Below are 13829 nucleotides of genomic sequence, written 5' to 3'. Positions count from 1 at the left end.
GATATTATATAATTGTTCATTTCTGCCTGCTAAAATATTCGTTTTGTCAGAAATGCGATGGCCAAGGGGCTCCAGCAAATAAACATGGGAGAAGAGGAGATTAGAAAAATGCAGATAAATACTTGGATGTCTGCGCATGAAGATAGAGAGTGCCGGCAGAAACAATATCCAGCGCTTGGCAGTTAAAAGCTTTCAGCCTTGAGACTACTTAAAGTTCAACAAATCTTCAACGCGATAAATTATCCAATATGACAGCTGCAAACAAGACAGTGGTTTTAATTACCGGTGCCAACAGAGGTATGCCTAGCAATAGCTTTCACAATATGGTTACTATGAGGAAGACAGTGTGCTAATACAGAGTAGGCATTGGACTGGAGCTCGTTAAGAAATTTCTTGCAAGGGACAATACAGTAGTAGTTGCTGCTGTACGAAATCTCGACTCTGCTAGCTCTTTATCAAAGCTTCCTCGCGGAGCCGAGAGCACACTCCTCCCCATCAAGATCGATAGTCTCGACAACTCTAGCGCCCCCACTGCCATCGCAAGTATTTCGGATCGCATTAGCCATCTCGATCTTGTCATTGCCAACGCTGGGGTTCAGAATCATTACGGCGCTGTTTCAGAAACGCCTCTGGACGAGATCACCTCTCATATTACCATCAATACGGTGGCTCCAATCGCACTTCTGCAGGCCACCAAATCTCTCCTACGAAATGCTACTAATCCTAAATTTGTTGTGATTTCGTCCTCTATGGGAAGTATCTCATTCAACGTACCCCAAAAATTCGGCGCGTACGGAGCCAGTAAGGCAGCAATCAACTTCCTTATGCGCAAGGTCCATAACGAGGAAGAGTGGCTTACGTCCATGGTGATTTGTCCCGGATGGACTCAAACTGACATGGGAGATGGCGCGGCGAAGACTACCAAGTTTGGCGAGCAAGCGCCAGTCCCATTAAATGTCTCCATCAATGGGGTTGTTGAAGAAGTAAGTTTCCAAAAGCCAAGGGCTACTTTTTCTCCTAAAGTCTAAGTTCTTCACAAAATGTACTAACAAATGATAGATTGATGGTCTTACCCGGACTGAAGAGTCGAGATTTGCTTCATACGATCACATTGATCGTCCGTGGTAGTGGCTTCACTTACAACGAGAGCGCTGGCTTCAATGTTGGGTTAGCTCGATTATGGCAAAATGTGAATATGGAGTTAATCATTTATATTAGTCTAAATGGATATAGCATCCCCTAAAAAGAACAAATTTCGATAATATTACAGTCATTGTAGCCCCGTCCCACCATTCAGTTCTTGTCCGGCACAAACTCAATGACCACCTTGCCCTTCCTATTCCGTATTTGAGCACTCTTATGAGCCTGAGATGCCTTATCAGGGGAAAACAGTTCGACGGCCATTGGCTTGATTATTCCATTATCAATCAACCTAGCGGCTTTCTCCAGTGTTTCACTCTTCGGAACAACGATGAAATAGAGCCACTTCACGTTAGGAAACTCGTCCAGCTCGTCTGGTCGGCCTTTTCCATACTCCCATGCAGATGGCGGTGGCCCCACGGTAATGATATGGCCATGGCTCTTAACCGTCTTCCATGTTTTAGTCAGGATGGGATCCCCAACCGTGTCGATAACGACATCAACGTCCTTGATCGAATCCTCCCAGTTCGGCGTATTATAGTCAACGACTTGACTAGCGCCAAGTTCTTTCAGCGTCTCATGGTGCTGTGGACTTGAAACAGCGATAACCTCAGCACCAGCCAATCGAGAAGCCATCTGCACAAGAATAACACCAACTGCACCATTGGCGCCAGTAACCAGCACCTTCCATCCCTTCTGCACCTGCGCTCGCTCGAAAATGGCCTCCCAGGCAGTCAACAAAGGAATCGGCATCGCAGAGGCCTGAGCATGGCTCAGCAGCCGTGGCTTCTTAGCCACCTCTGAACTCTCAACAATTGCATATTCCGCCTGGCCTAGACCCCTAAATGCATGAATCATGGAATAGACTTCATCTCCGACCTTCAAATCTCCCTTATAGTCCGGTCCCAAGGCGGCGACTTCACCAGAGATATCGTGGCCTGGAATGCGGACGGGACGCATCCATAATTCCTGCCAAGTGAGCTCATCTCTGGTGACTGCTGCGGCGTGGACTTTGACAAGAATCTCAGCTTTTTTTGGGGACGGTTTTGGAAGGGCGGGATTGAAGGTGACCTCAGGGTTGGCCTGAGTGCCTAGAACTTCAACGGCTTTCATCATGATGGCGATTGGATACTGTAGATGCTGAATGTGATTTTACATGCTGAACATAGCTGGAATCCTCCAGTGTTTATATATATACGTGATAAGACGCATAAAAAGCTTGTTCTTGGGCTGACTGTTGATTTCGTCATTCGGGTGGTGAGTGGGTTCCGCGCCGGGTCGGCGCCCGATGGGGCAACTTTTCGGGTCGGATACGCCTATTCGGGTCGTGAATTGGACGTTTCCGGGGAGGCGCTCTTATACTGTATCATTCTTTGTAGGGAGTTAGTTGTCGTCAATATCCTATTCGGCATCTTTTACGTTGTAAGAATTCACAAGATTTGGTTGGAAAAGACACAGAAGGCGCAAATTCATTTCTAATGTGCTTCATTCATCCATATTCGCCGTGCGTTCTTTACTGAGGTACCCAGGCAACTAGGCAGGTAACACAAGTGTCTCATCCATACGACTACATCACAAAGCTCACTCACAACAGTCCTATTAATATGTCAGACAAATCCTCTCGTATCTCGACAAGGGAGTGCACCATTTGCCCAAACTTCTCAATTTTGGGGCACAGACATTGGATCCGAGACAAGCCCCAGTGATTTGGCTCGGTATAATGGCAGAGCATCAGTGCACAGCCCTAGTCGAGATACGAGAGGACTTGTCTGGCATATCGCCCCCAACTCTCTCCATCAAGATCATCCTATATAGCTCTTAATAAGTGAAAGCTACCAAAGCTAAAAATCGATATATTTGGAAAGAGGGGAGCTGCGCAATATATGCTTGCGTGGGATTCGTCACCATAGCCCAACCCAGCCTCCTCCATGCCGAGACAATCGCTCTTCCCGGCGCTGTTCCTGTATTAGTTCAACGGCTATCGATCCCTGTCCAACAAGGAATCGATTCCTTGCGATACAACCCCATCGTATCATTAGCTCTGCCATTACTCCCTGCGCTATTCACTCACCACGCGGCTTTTGCGTTGATCGCACCCAATGAGGTCGTTCATGCATGACAAGACCGCTGTCTTACTCGAAGGAGAGTGGCTTTGCGAGATGCCCCAAAACAAGACTATTCTCCGGATGAATCACCCGCATTCGACTTGCAGCTTCAATCTTCATGCACTCAGATCAGATGCTGTTTTTCGTCGAAACAAACTCGACGTTGGCTCCCTCCAACTTTGCACACATTGTAAAAATAAATCCCAAGCTTGATCATGGCAGAGGCAGTCGGACTGGCCCTCAGCGTGCTGCCAATCGTCATCTGGGCCTTGGAAAAGTACTCTGAGCCCTTCGAGGCCTACAGCGACTACCACAATGCGATTAGCACGCTGCAGGCTAATCTGCAGATCCAGCGGATGCATCTCGAGGCCACTTTTCAGAGCGTCGGCCTGCGGCATCCAACACCGCGCGAGCTGCATGAGTGCCTGCAGCAAAAGTTTCCGCAGAACCACAATGAGCTGCTCTTTATTATTCGGCAGATGGACGGCTTGATGGTGAAGTTGATGGAAAACTTGCAAGTAGACATAAGCCGAAAAGTAAGGATTGGATCCGTACACAGCTATCATCAATAGTTCTTCCTTTTCATCCATCACCGTAGCCTCACCTCATTATTTTATTTAGCCTCAGGCATATTCACAGATACTAATTCTACTCTCAGCCCCTGTGGACGCATGAATCTCCCGATAGAGCAGCATGGGAATGGCGCCGCGTCAAGCGCAGTTTTCGCGCAAAGAAATGCGACAGGATCATTCACGACCTGCGCAACTGGAACGACGACCTGAGGCATCTTATCAACAGCGCAGAAACCTTGCCGGATGATGAGAGCTACGCCGTGAGGAGAGTAAGGCGGCTGTATAATCGAAGCAACTGCGAATCCGTACGAAACACGCTGAGGTCTCTCCACCGAGCTCTCCAGTATGGGCTGAGTGGTGATGGTGCGGAGCGCCATCAAGTCTGCATCGAGCTAAATAGTCTTCATGTGGGAGGCTTTCCACAACTGACATTTCGTATCGGGATTCTGCATGAGCCAAATGGATCTCAGACAACTCAATGGAAACTCTTCTATGCCGCTGGCGAGGCAGTCAGAGAGAACTCAGGGTCGATATCGCCACCGATTTCATTATCCAGGCCCTCGACTCTCAAATCAAGGCGATCTTCTTATTCAATGGGGCTTCGAGATAAGGCTCAAAGCATATGGAGCAAATCGCGAGATTCATTCATTAAACAGCTTCCAACTCCCAGAGCCAGCGTGGAAGACGCACCAATCACATCCGCTACACCAATATTACCAGACCGCATCATAACACGCTCTCGACCAATAACCAACCTCTGTGAGAAATTAGAATCCACTCCTACCGGAGAAGTATTTGGTTCTATCAAAGATCTCGACGACCCTTCATCGCCTCACGAGCGAACATTTTCATTAAGCCACCTATCTCGAAACCATGACAGAGTAATAAGAGACGTCTCACTCGAAAAGATTATCGCTACAGAAACCCAGCGAGTAGCTCCCGCCATCCAACCTCTCTCCGCAAAGAGAAGATACGGCATCGCCGCTTCTCTTGCATGGGCAGTTCTGTATCTCGCAGACAGCCCCTGGCTCGCACAAGGTCTGGACAGACGAAAGATCAAGTTATTCCTGCAAAGAAAGCAGTCCAACGGCTATATAAGTCTTTCCGAAAAAGCGTACCTCTCATGCTTCATCTCAAAGCCAACATCCCTACCATCACCAGCATCATCCACTACCTCACTACGAAAAGGCACTCCAAAGAATCTAATCTTTGAGCTGGGAATCCTCCTCATCGAACTCGCCGTCAACCAATCCTTCAGCGAAGAATCTCTCTCTGCCATTCTCAAAGATGACTTCCGCCCATTAAAGACACATCTCAACCGCGTAGAGCAAGAAGCCGGGATATACTACTTCAATGCCGCGCAACGATGCGTATACGGCGTCTTTTTAGCAGATCAAGGGCAGATGGATTTTGACCTAGACAAATTCCAACATGAGTTTTATAGTACGGTTGTGGCGCCTTTGCAAGCAACGTACGATTCACGATAACAGCATCACAAACAGAAACGGCATTGATGATGTTCCAATTGTATATACTACCACACTCACTTACTCATACGACCCTCGAGGGGAGAGGCTGCAGCTAAATGTTTGGTCTATGTTTGACCTGTGTCCGTTTTGTATATATTTACCCTAATGAGAGACGGGAAGAGGTCAAAGGATTGTTCATCGCTAAACAAATTAACTACTAATGAATGTCAAATGAGTTAAAGTCAGCATTATAAATTACATTGTCTCTCATAGCTCTAATACAGCCGTGAATAACCCTATCGTCTCCCTGCCCATCCCACATTCAGTAATAAAAGTGATACATCTAATATGCCTTCACTCCATGAATTGCGCAAGCATATTTGACAGTCACATGTTGAATTGTCATTTGCATAATCATCGCTCTACTGTATATGTTTTCTTGTTTTAAAATAATTAAGAGGACTTCTTGTCGCCGCTTGTGCCTATCCCGTCTTGTATCCTAGATGCAGTAGCGTATAATGTCTGAAAAAATATAGAGATAAGGAGCCAGCGGGATAGCCTCATGCTTGTACAAATCGCATGAGAATAAGAACCATTTTCCACCCTTCCAAAACCCCCCAAAATTGTTACAACGCAAAGTCCCGTCACCATTGTCCCCCTCTCCTGTGTATAGATAAGGAGTCATAGCTGTTTCTAGCCTCCTTGTGCCTCTTGATGTGTATTATATTCGTGCACTTCATTAATGGCCAACCCTATAAATGGAAGAATCAGGCCGTTCTTTATTCAAATTTCCAAAAGAAGAAGAAAAGGACCCAGGCTCCTTTATCCGTTTAGGGCGAGGCCCAGCCACCAGCAACGTCCACCCACTCGGCCAGGCATGATCCATCCTTGCCCTCCACATCAACAATGTCAGTGTCGCATCGGCAGCGGCATCCAACACCATTCTCCTTGGGCTCATCCCAGCTTTCCCAGTACTGGTCTTCGTCGACTCGTTTTCGCTCATCCAAGGTGGTCTTCTCGAGGAAGGGGGGTCGAGGAAGCTGTCGAGCGGGAGCATTCGCGGGGCAGTGCTGGATAGTCGTGTGCCGGTATCCAAAGTCTCTAAAGTAGTGAATGTCTCGAGTGGCCAAGAGAGCACCGGCGGCCAGGGAATGAATAGGAGCATCTCCCCACTAATAAGCGAGTTAGTTAACCAAACTAAATCCTCATCTTATGAGTATAGCAAAGATATAGGACTTACTCGTTCCATCCAGAATCCACCACTGCGATCCATCATCTGGAAGAAGTCGTTGTACTCCTTGCTGCGGAACCAGCTGAGCTTTGCAATTTCAAAGTTGGACCAGAAATGGCACATGTTGTACTTTTCGCCCTCCATAGCCTCGGGATCAATAGGTTGTTGGCTGCTTGGTTTGGGTTCATCGGGCAGAGTGGGGTCATCATGCTGTTCCTTTGGCTCTTGAGGTTCCACAAACATTTCCCACAGGCCTTTTGACGTCAGATTGTTGTTTCGCTTGTACGCCGAGGCATAACGGAAGATGTTGGGGACGGTCTCGCGAAGCTCCTTAACAGCTATGGTAAAGCCGTACGTCTTGTTGTTCTCAATCATCTTTAGGAATGGATCACTGGTAGCCATGTCAGCAACAATATGTCGGTAATGATACGTGCAAAAACCCAGTGGGTAACATACTAGGTGATATCGCAGAAGTAGGTGATTTCGGGCTCCACGCGCCAGTACCATTCGTACTTTAGCAGAAGAGGGTGGTTGAAGAAGAAGCTAAATCGCAAAAGGGTCAGCTAAACTACGCCTTGACTTTACACGTTGGCCGAGTTGCTCACCCAGAGTAGAAGCGACACATGAAGTGGTAGCTCTCCATGCCACCATACATGACGGCAGCATCGCCTTGCTTGGCAATACCCTCCTTGGCAACTTTCTCGTCAATCCAGTCCGGGAAGCCCCAAGTGCCTGGCTCGACCTGGCCAAACTCGACAGTTCCCGATGTGTAGTTTCGTACAGTCTCCTTGAAGTTGTCGTCGAATTCGGCGTCGTTGAGGAAGACATAAGGGTAGTGGTACCATCGGTTGAAATGGCGCTCCATGGACTTGATGGACTGAATAACACCATCAATCTCCTTGTTTCTGGCCAGAACAACAAAGGCAGCATTGGCTCGTGGTTTTGAAGTGTCGGGCTCGAGGCAACCGGTAACGAATACCTTGTCGTGCTTTTCGCTGATTTTTCTACGCACAAACCGCAGTTAGCAACCTGAGGAAGGAAATAAATGAATTAGATGCAATATTCCAGCTTACCGAATGGCTGGCGGCGAACCAGCGGGCATCAATATCCTGCCTGGAGAGGCAGGGTGCCTGACGAACAGCACTAGAATGAGCACAACAACCAGCACTGGGAATACGAGCACCACGCCCAGCGGGATGGAAACCGCCGAGTTACCGCGCAGCCGCAACGGCCTCTGGAAGAAGGCCAATCTTGATGCCAGGCCCTTGTTTTTCGATCGTTTCTCGTCTGAAGTCGGCAGCCCATGAGAGGGTCCTGCGGACCCCTTTCGCCGGAAGATGTCCATGGCGACTAGCAAACAGCCAGCTTATGGCTGTAGCGAAAGCAACAACAACCAAAAAAAAGATAAGGAAGAGAAGAGAAGATTCGTAAAAACCGACTCGACAGAGGGGCTGAGTCGTGGCCTATGCTCGAGTCGAATGCGGTGTGTGGAGTATAGAGGCCAGATTGATTAATGGTACGAAATAGGCCCTTGGTAATCAGGGGTGGTTTTGGCGTGTGTATTAGATTAGGTTGTCGATACGCCTCAAGAAGCACTCATGCCAATCGAGTAAGAAAAGTCCGTCTCGTGTTTATCGAATGCTAAAAAGCAGACACAGATTGTGATTTTCGAAACAAAGCGCGGTCTTGCACCCTTGTTTTTCGTCCTCTTTTCTCAGATAATGAATGCGCCTCTCGCGGGGCAACCGGCCGCAATCGCACAATCTCCAATCTCCAATCTCAGAGTCTCGCGCCAAAAGATAAGGCCTCTCGCAGCGAGAAGCGTCGCGCTCGATCGTCGTCCGTCGGTCGAGGCCAGTACAACAATGGAGGGAGGATCCTAGTATTGTTGTATCTTTTTTCTTCCTCAAAAAGGAGGGAGGGAGTTTTTGCTAATTGGAAGGCCTCGCCCTCTAACGCAGCGCCTAGACCGCTGTTGATTGGGGAATTTGCGTCTGATTTAGCGTGGTCCGGTTAATGATTTTGGGGCGGGAGGCTTCGATTTTCGGGGACCACAGGTCAATCTCAGGCATTGCCGTTGGCGAGGTACCTCTGCTGCTACAGACTATTGCGCTAAGCCGCAAGTACAGCATACCAAGATCTCGCAATCAAGACTTGCAAATCAACAATAGCGCTATGGCCCCATAGCGTCGCCACCACCTAAACAGGAATTTTCCGAGACAGCAAAACAGACTCGGCGGAACATCGATTTTCCCCCCTTTTTTCCACGCGGCACAACGCCCGAGTCTCCATCCAAGACCCGTTTATCGAACTACTGATTCCTCTCCACACACCGAGATTTGGAGGCGCAAAAAGTAAAAAGTGGTGATTTCGCCCGGGCTCGAACCGGGGACCTTTTCGGTGGTGTCAACTAACTGTTAACGAAATGTCATGACCAACTAGACCACGAAACCATCCTGTTTCCTGATTGGATGATTGCTGGCAGCCGCAAAGGACTCTATGAAGCATCCGCGGAGCTCCAACTCTGCTAGAGGCGGTTGACATCAAAGCAGCAGCTACTCACGATTTACTCTTCTGCTCTTTCACGGCACGACTCTAATTACCCGCACATTCAACAAGCCGAGCCCAGCATGTCACAAAAAATCAATTCGAAAAACCTCTCGTACAGCTCTTCTCTCCCGCCTTTTCTCGCTGCCCTCCGCACCCAGGCATCTGGTGCTTCGGGCCCAGATCCTATTCTTTCAGCACAGCGTCGAGGAGGGAAGAAGAGATCAAGCAGCGAGGAAGCAGAGGATGCTCCCCTGATTGTGGATGAAGAGGGGAACATGGTTGGCGACGTTAAAGTCAATAAAGACGGTACCGTTGAGGAATTACCGAACGACAACAGCCATGATGGGCCAAAGGATGGAGGTGCAGAGACTGCGCAAAGCAAGACGAACAAGAGCGAGCCTGAAACGACCAAAGCTTCAATAGGAGGGAGGAAACGCAAGGTTGGCAAGGTGGTTGGAGAAAACGCTGAAAACAGTGAGCCTGAGACTTCTGCTGCGGATAAGAAGAGTGAGCCAGTGAAGAAGGATCAAAAGGATGCTGAGCAGGCTACCAATCGCAAACCTAAGAAAAAGGCAAAGAAGATTAAGCTGAGCTTTGATGAAGAAGAGGGCTAGCTGGCGGAATGAAACAGCACTGCGAGAGAAGATGATCATCCTATATCAGTCGACAGCGTCGAATATCAAGCTTTACAGCAGAAGCTTTAGGAGGCTCTATCAGGGGCTCTTTTGGAGCGAATGGCATTCATCAGATGCTTGCATATGCATATAAGCTACCGACACGTCGAATTGATATTAAGAGAGCTATATATGCCGGACAGTTCCGAAGCTAGAAGCTCGACAGAACAACTATTGCTGCAAGCTTCAGGAGCTACATGATGCGGCGCATCGGCACATCATTACTAATGGTTCAAAGCTCTACAGCGACGGTGAAAGAGTCATAACATCACAATCTAGAACACCAACCAGGCAATGGGCGCAATTTCCAGCGTCAGCACTAGATAATTCAAAAACAAACAGGCCTCCAGTCTTGTCAATGCTTGTGATACACATTGAAACGAAATCATCGGTATCTACAGAATACACAGCCGCTTCCCAACTTCCCGCGGGCATGGCATTTCGCCCCTCTTCCCGTTTCTACGCCTTGATAGTACATCTTTGAATCACCCTCCTCGTGTCCACCAGTTTTATATATCCCTTTTGTCTATCGCCATCGTGTGCATTTACTGGTAGCGGTACTCGGGCTTGACGAAGTCGGCGAAGGTCTTGGGCTCCTCGATCTCCTGGGCGTGGTGGCCGTGGCCGTGGTCGTGATGGTCCTCGGCGCCAATGTACTCCATCTTGTAGACGCTGCCGCACTCGGGGCATCGCTCCAGAGGACGCTCCTTGGAAAGCTGCGCATTTTCATATCCACCGTTAGCATAATCCACGTCCAAAAAAGGCGACTGGCTAGCTAGCTGCGCCCGTATATGTGATCCAATGTTAACTTACGCCGAGCCAGACAACGACGTGGGAGTCGACGGGATAGCCGGTGCAACCAGCAAGCTGCTCCTCGCCGGCGGAGCGCACCAGGATAGGGCTCTCCATGGTTCCCTTGCGGCTGGCATCGAGGGGTCGCATGTCGAAAACGTCAACGCCCTCCATCTTTCCGAGGATTTCGAGACGCTCAAGACCGGTGGCCTGCTCGAGATCGGTAGGGACGGCGCCAGGCTGGCCACCGGGTCCGATGAGGTCCTCCTCGGTCTTGACCTCTATAGACGGAAATCAAGCTCTCGCGTCAGCAATTGTCATGCCATGATGACCAATATCAGCTTATATATGTACGGGAGTCACATACCGGAGATGGTCTTGTAAGTTCCAATCTTCTTCTGGGCGGAGCCGGCAAGAGCAGCAGCCTGCTCGCTGGGGGATGAAGGACCAGCAGAACCTGTATAGAGCTCGACCCTCACGTCAGCCACAATCCCATTGCATCCAAAACCCGGATCTGCCTTGTCCTTGCTCTCCTCCGTCCTCGATCCAAACACAACACATGTTAAGAAAAAAGTCACATACGGCGAGCAATAGAGGTGGTGAAGCCGCGAGCAATGGCCGGAGCGACGGCAGCGCGGCGAGCCGCAGCGATAGCAGTTCGTTGCAAGAACATTTTCGAATTCCCGGAAGTTGTGTGATTGGGGAGGGAAGGGGGTGGTTCGTCGGATTCGAGGTTTGAACGTGGGGAAAAAGAGGCTTCGTTTCGTTCGAGGGATTTGCCGGATGGTCTGATTTGGGAACCCATGATGGGTATAAAGGCCCCAGTTTGGGGCAGGGAATTGGCCAATCAGAGGGGGTGGATTGAAAGCACGTGACTAAGCTGTAGATGTGAGCTATGCTTTTTTTCTTCAGTGAAGTGGGATTGCATCATTGTGCCTGTTATGCGGGAGCTTAGCTCGTAGAAGCGTCATTGAAGCTGTTTCAATGCATTAATCTTTTCATCAAGCTTGAATCTCTTTCTATATTTCTTTTGCAGGCTTCACTGCTTATTAATGTGCATATTGTAGGCTCCCATTGCCGACTTGCACTAGCTCAAGAAGCTATCCTCGTCCTCTTATAGCTGGTGAGCTGCATTAACTGAACAGAAAAAGCATAACCTCTCAAATATATAAGCTTGATTGAATAGTATCAGTAGCTACTTAATAATTGTTTTGCCCGAACGTAGTTCCTCCATAACCAGATCATATGCATCTCTCAAGAGCCAGAGGTGATGGCGCGCCTTCAAAGTCATTCGCAATTCCTACCACCACCACCACAGCCACGCAAGGTATAGCCGTAGCCATGAATAAACCCCTTCCAGAGAAATAAACAAAAGAGATCCGAACCGTATAATTCCCAGCCCAAACTAAGCCAAAGTGCCACCAAAAGGCAAATCTCGCAGATCCTCCAGCAGTACGCGAATGCGCCCCAGTTGACCATTTCTCCCAAAACATGCGTAGCCTTTGCATATTTGGCCCTATGATGAGTCTCCTTGCCAATTTCTAGACTTTTCAAGATTCCAGCTCTCATTGAAAGCAATTATTTCTCGTTCTGGCGTTGCTGAGCCTGCTGCAGTTGCTTCTGTCTGGCTCGATAGTCGTTAACGCCAGTATAAATAGGAGGCGCTGCATTGTGACGGGCCCGCTGCCCTTCAACCCATCTTGCCGAAGCCTGAGACGCTTCAGAAGTGTTGTTAATCACATCACTGCTCAACAGCCTCGGTCTCTGTCTTTGGTCGTTGCGAATGACGGGTCTGAAAGGCAAATGCGCCTGCCGCCCACCAGCCTTGATGAACCTCTTCTTCGGGCCGTAGCTGTTTAGGAGGTTTCTGCCCCGAGCCGAAAGAAGAGCTGCCTGCCTCATGACAGAATCCTCGTATATTTTTCCCTTAACCCCATTGCAATCATCGCCAAGCCTGTAGACAATCGACCGGAGAAAACTTTTGGGAGTGTCACCGGGCTTGACAAGCAGGCTCACTGCCTTCTTTATGATTCGCCACCTGATAAAATCGAATGGATCCATCAAAAGCTCGCCACGGTCTTGCAGACATTGAAGGTCAGTTATTTTGCAAGCAAGCTTATACATGGGCTCCATTTGGCACAGTCCTTGCAGAGGAAGACATCTCTTTCCAATAATTTGGTTGGGATGATACCTGCCGCCCTCTCCAAAGATTTCTCGAATCTTTTTAAACTTGCTCGAATTATCGGAATAGTGCTTGAATTCCTTTTGAAGTTTTTTGTTATTAGGATCAAGCTGAAGACGAGCATGTGCCGCTCGCTTTTCCTCGGCTTCTGGGGCCTGTCTCGCCAGGAATGTGTCGAGCGAATCCCACGAGCCTTCCTAGTACTCGTGAGATTCGTTGATCCGCTGCACAGGTGTTCCTAGCAGTAAACGTGGCTGCACGAAAGTCTTGCCATCGGGCGAAAGCTTATATACTTGCTCAAAAGGAGTCATGAGCAGTCTCTTCAGAGTGGCTATATCCTCTTCATTGTCCAGGCTGAGCAGACTAACATCTGTTGTCTGATGAAGAGCTGCCATGGCAAGTGCTTAGGGGGTAATATGGTGCCCTGAACTTTTATAGGTGGCAAAGAGTGAATAGCCTATGATGCTATGATCAAATACGTCAGCGTATGAATCACAGAAAGATGCATGTCCTCGACATTCACTCACCACACAATATAGTTAATTTGTCCGACAGCGAGACACAAGGCAGCAACGCGTACGTATAAATCAGGAGAGCTCCAAAAGCTATTCAAATAGCTTTGTGATATTTGCTGAGGTGATATTCTTATTACAGTGCGGTATACTGAGATACGATCTGAGATATTCTGGTGAAATGTCTGTAACAAGGCAAGACGATGGATGAGGCAGAGGAGGTGGATGAAAACTTTGGAAAGAAGAATGGAAAAGTAAATAAAAAAGATTCGCGCTTGTATAGAGGGCTGCTGCACGCGTATTCACGTGCCTGGAGAGCAAGTGGTGTGGCCAGCGACTTTGTTTGCAGCTGTCTTTTGCAACGACGTTTAATCACCTACAAGTGGTGGCAGATGGCCGCTGACAGTCGGCATAGAAAAAAGGGCTCCCTATTTTCGACAAAGTAAGCAAACACCTCCAGCAATGAATATTCGCCCCAAGTCGTACCAGTTCGGATCAGAGCCAATAGCATATTCTGGGTTACAATTATTATCCCACCTAGAATCTATCAACCCAATTGACTACCTTTCCTTTATACATGGTATTAGATATAATGTCTATTC

At 48.6% G+C, this 13829-nt stretch overlaps 7 protein-coding genes and 1 non-coding gene across 8 annotated transcripts; 3 read left to right on the top strand and 5 right to left on the bottom strand.

Moving 5' to 3' along the window:
- Positions 1 to 248: 248 nt before the first annotated feature.
- Positions 249 to 1268, top strand: GGI43DRAFT_429307 (SDR family oxidoreductase; the record flags this gene model as incomplete). Its single annotated transcript, XM_083209093.1, has 3 exons — positions 249 to 297; positions 364 to 983; positions 1060 to 1268. 3 exons carry the CDS (start codon positions 249 to 251, stop codon positions 1126 to 1128), a joined length of 738 nt encoding a protein of 245 aa, XP_083057869.1. The 3' UTR covers positions 1129 to 1268.
- GGI43DRAFT_412210 (NADP-dependent oxidoreductase) lies at positions 1086 to 2985 on the bottom strand. The gene has a single exon (XM_083206817.1). The coding sequence runs from the start codon at positions 2254 to 2256 to the stop codon at positions 1294 to 1296; it is 963 nt and encodes a 320-aa protein (XP_083057868.1). The 5' UTR covers positions 2257 to 2985; the 3' UTR covers positions 1086 to 1293.
- On the top strand, positions 2985 to 5665 carry GGI43DRAFT_132634 (uncharacterized protein). The gene is made up of 2 exons (XM_083199197.1): positions 2985 to 3781; positions 3904 to 5665. The coding sequence occupies exons 1-2, from the start codon at positions 3461 to 3463 to the stop codon at positions 5302 to 5304; spliced, it is 1722 nt and encodes a 573-aa protein (XP_083057867.1). The 5' UTR covers positions 2985 to 3460; the 3' UTR covers positions 5305 to 5665.
- Positions 5666 to 6116: 451 nt separating this feature from the next.
- GGI43DRAFT_386382 (nucleotide-diphospho-sugar transferase) lies at positions 6117 to 7862 on the bottom strand (the record flags this gene model as incomplete). Its single annotated transcript, XM_083203787.1, has 5 exons — positions 6117 to 6458; positions 6527 to 6908; positions 6974 to 7060; positions 7123 to 7521; positions 7591 to 7862. 5 exons carry the CDS (start codon positions 7860 to 7862, stop codon positions 6117 to 6119), a joined length of 1482 nt encoding a protein of 493 aa, XP_083057866.1.
- A 1020-nt stretch (positions 7863 to 8882) lies between these two features.
- Positions 8883 to 8970, bottom strand: GGI43DRAFT_t171. The gene has a single exon. It is a non-coding gene; the product is annotated as a tRNA-Val (tRNA).
- Positions 8934 to 9983, top strand: GGI43DRAFT_132544 (KIAA1143 family protein). The gene has a single exon (XM_083199196.1). It carries the CDS (start codon positions 9148 to 9150, stop codon positions 9679 to 9681), a length of 534 nt encoding a protein of 177 aa, XP_083057865.1. The 5' UTR covers positions 8934 to 9147; the 3' UTR covers positions 9682 to 9983.
- Positions 9984 to 10091: 108 nt separating this feature from the next.
- Positions 10092 to 11301, bottom strand: GGI43DRAFT_412204 (cytochrome c oxidase subunit IV). Its single transcript, XM_083206816.1, has 4 exons — positions 11116 to 11301; positions 10901 to 10990; positions 10555 to 10814; positions 10092 to 10457 (listed from the first exon to the last, which is right to left on the bottom strand). The coding sequence occupies exons 1-4, from the start codon at positions 11204 to 11206 to the stop codon at positions 10287 to 10289; spliced, it is 612 nt and encodes a 203-aa protein (XP_083057864.1). The 5' UTR covers positions 11207 to 11301; the 3' UTR covers positions 10092 to 10286.
- Positions 11302 to 12111: 810 nt separating this feature from the next.
- GGI43DRAFT_386379 (uncharacterized protein) lies at positions 12112 to 13110 on the bottom strand (the record flags this gene model as incomplete). Its single annotated transcript, XM_083203786.1, has 2 exons — positions 12112 to 12912; positions 12976 to 13110. 2 exons carry the CDS (start codon positions 13108 to 13110, stop codon positions 12112 to 12114), a joined length of 936 nt encoding a protein of 311 aa, XP_083057863.1.
- Positions 13111 to 13829: the final 719 nt, after the last annotated feature.

Source organism: Trichoderma evansii, assembly GCF_050947405.1.
Source record: "Trichoderma evansii strain SZMC 28006 chromosome Unknown GGI43scaffold_19, whole genome shotgun sequence".
Lineage (NCBI taxonomy): Eukaryota > Fungi > Ascomycota > Sordariomycetes > Hypocreales > Hypocreaceae > Trichoderma > Trichoderma evansii.
The sequence above is the reverse complement of the archived record's forward strand: the minus strand, read 5'-3'. Positions and strand labels throughout refer to the sequence as shown.

Excerpts from the sequence above, each read along its gene's own strand:
- GGI43DRAFT_412210 (XM_083206817.1), bottom strand. The coding sequence starts at position 2,256 with ATGATGAAAGCCGTTGAAGTTCTAGGCACTCAGGCCAACCCTGAGGTC.
- GGI43DRAFT_132544 (XM_083199196.1), top strand. The coding sequence starts at position 9,148 with ATGTCACAAAAAATCAATTCGAAAAACCTCTCGTACAGCTCTTCTCTC.
- GGI43DRAFT_412204 (XM_083206816.1), bottom strand. The coding sequence starts at position 11,206 with ATGTTCTTGCAACGAACTGCTATCGCTGCGGCTCGCCGCGCTGCCGTC. Across the intron at positions 10,991-11,115 it reads CACCACCTCTATTGCTCGCC|GTTCTGCTGGTCCTTCATCC; the intron begins GTATGTGACTTT and ends AGCTCTATACAG. Across the intron at positions 10,815-10,900 it reads AACTTACAAGACCATCTCCG|AGGTCAAGACCGAGGAGGAC; the intron begins GTATGTGACTCC and ends TTCCGTCTATAG.
- GGI43DRAFT_132634 (XM_083199197.1), top strand. The coding sequence starts at position 3,461 with ATGGCAGAGGCAGTCGGACTGGCCCTCAGCGTGCTGCCAATCGTCATC. Across the intron at positions 3,782-3,903 it reads AAGTAGACATAAGCCGAAAA|CCCCTGTGGACGCATGAATC; the intron begins GTAAGGATTGGA and ends TTCTACTCTCAG.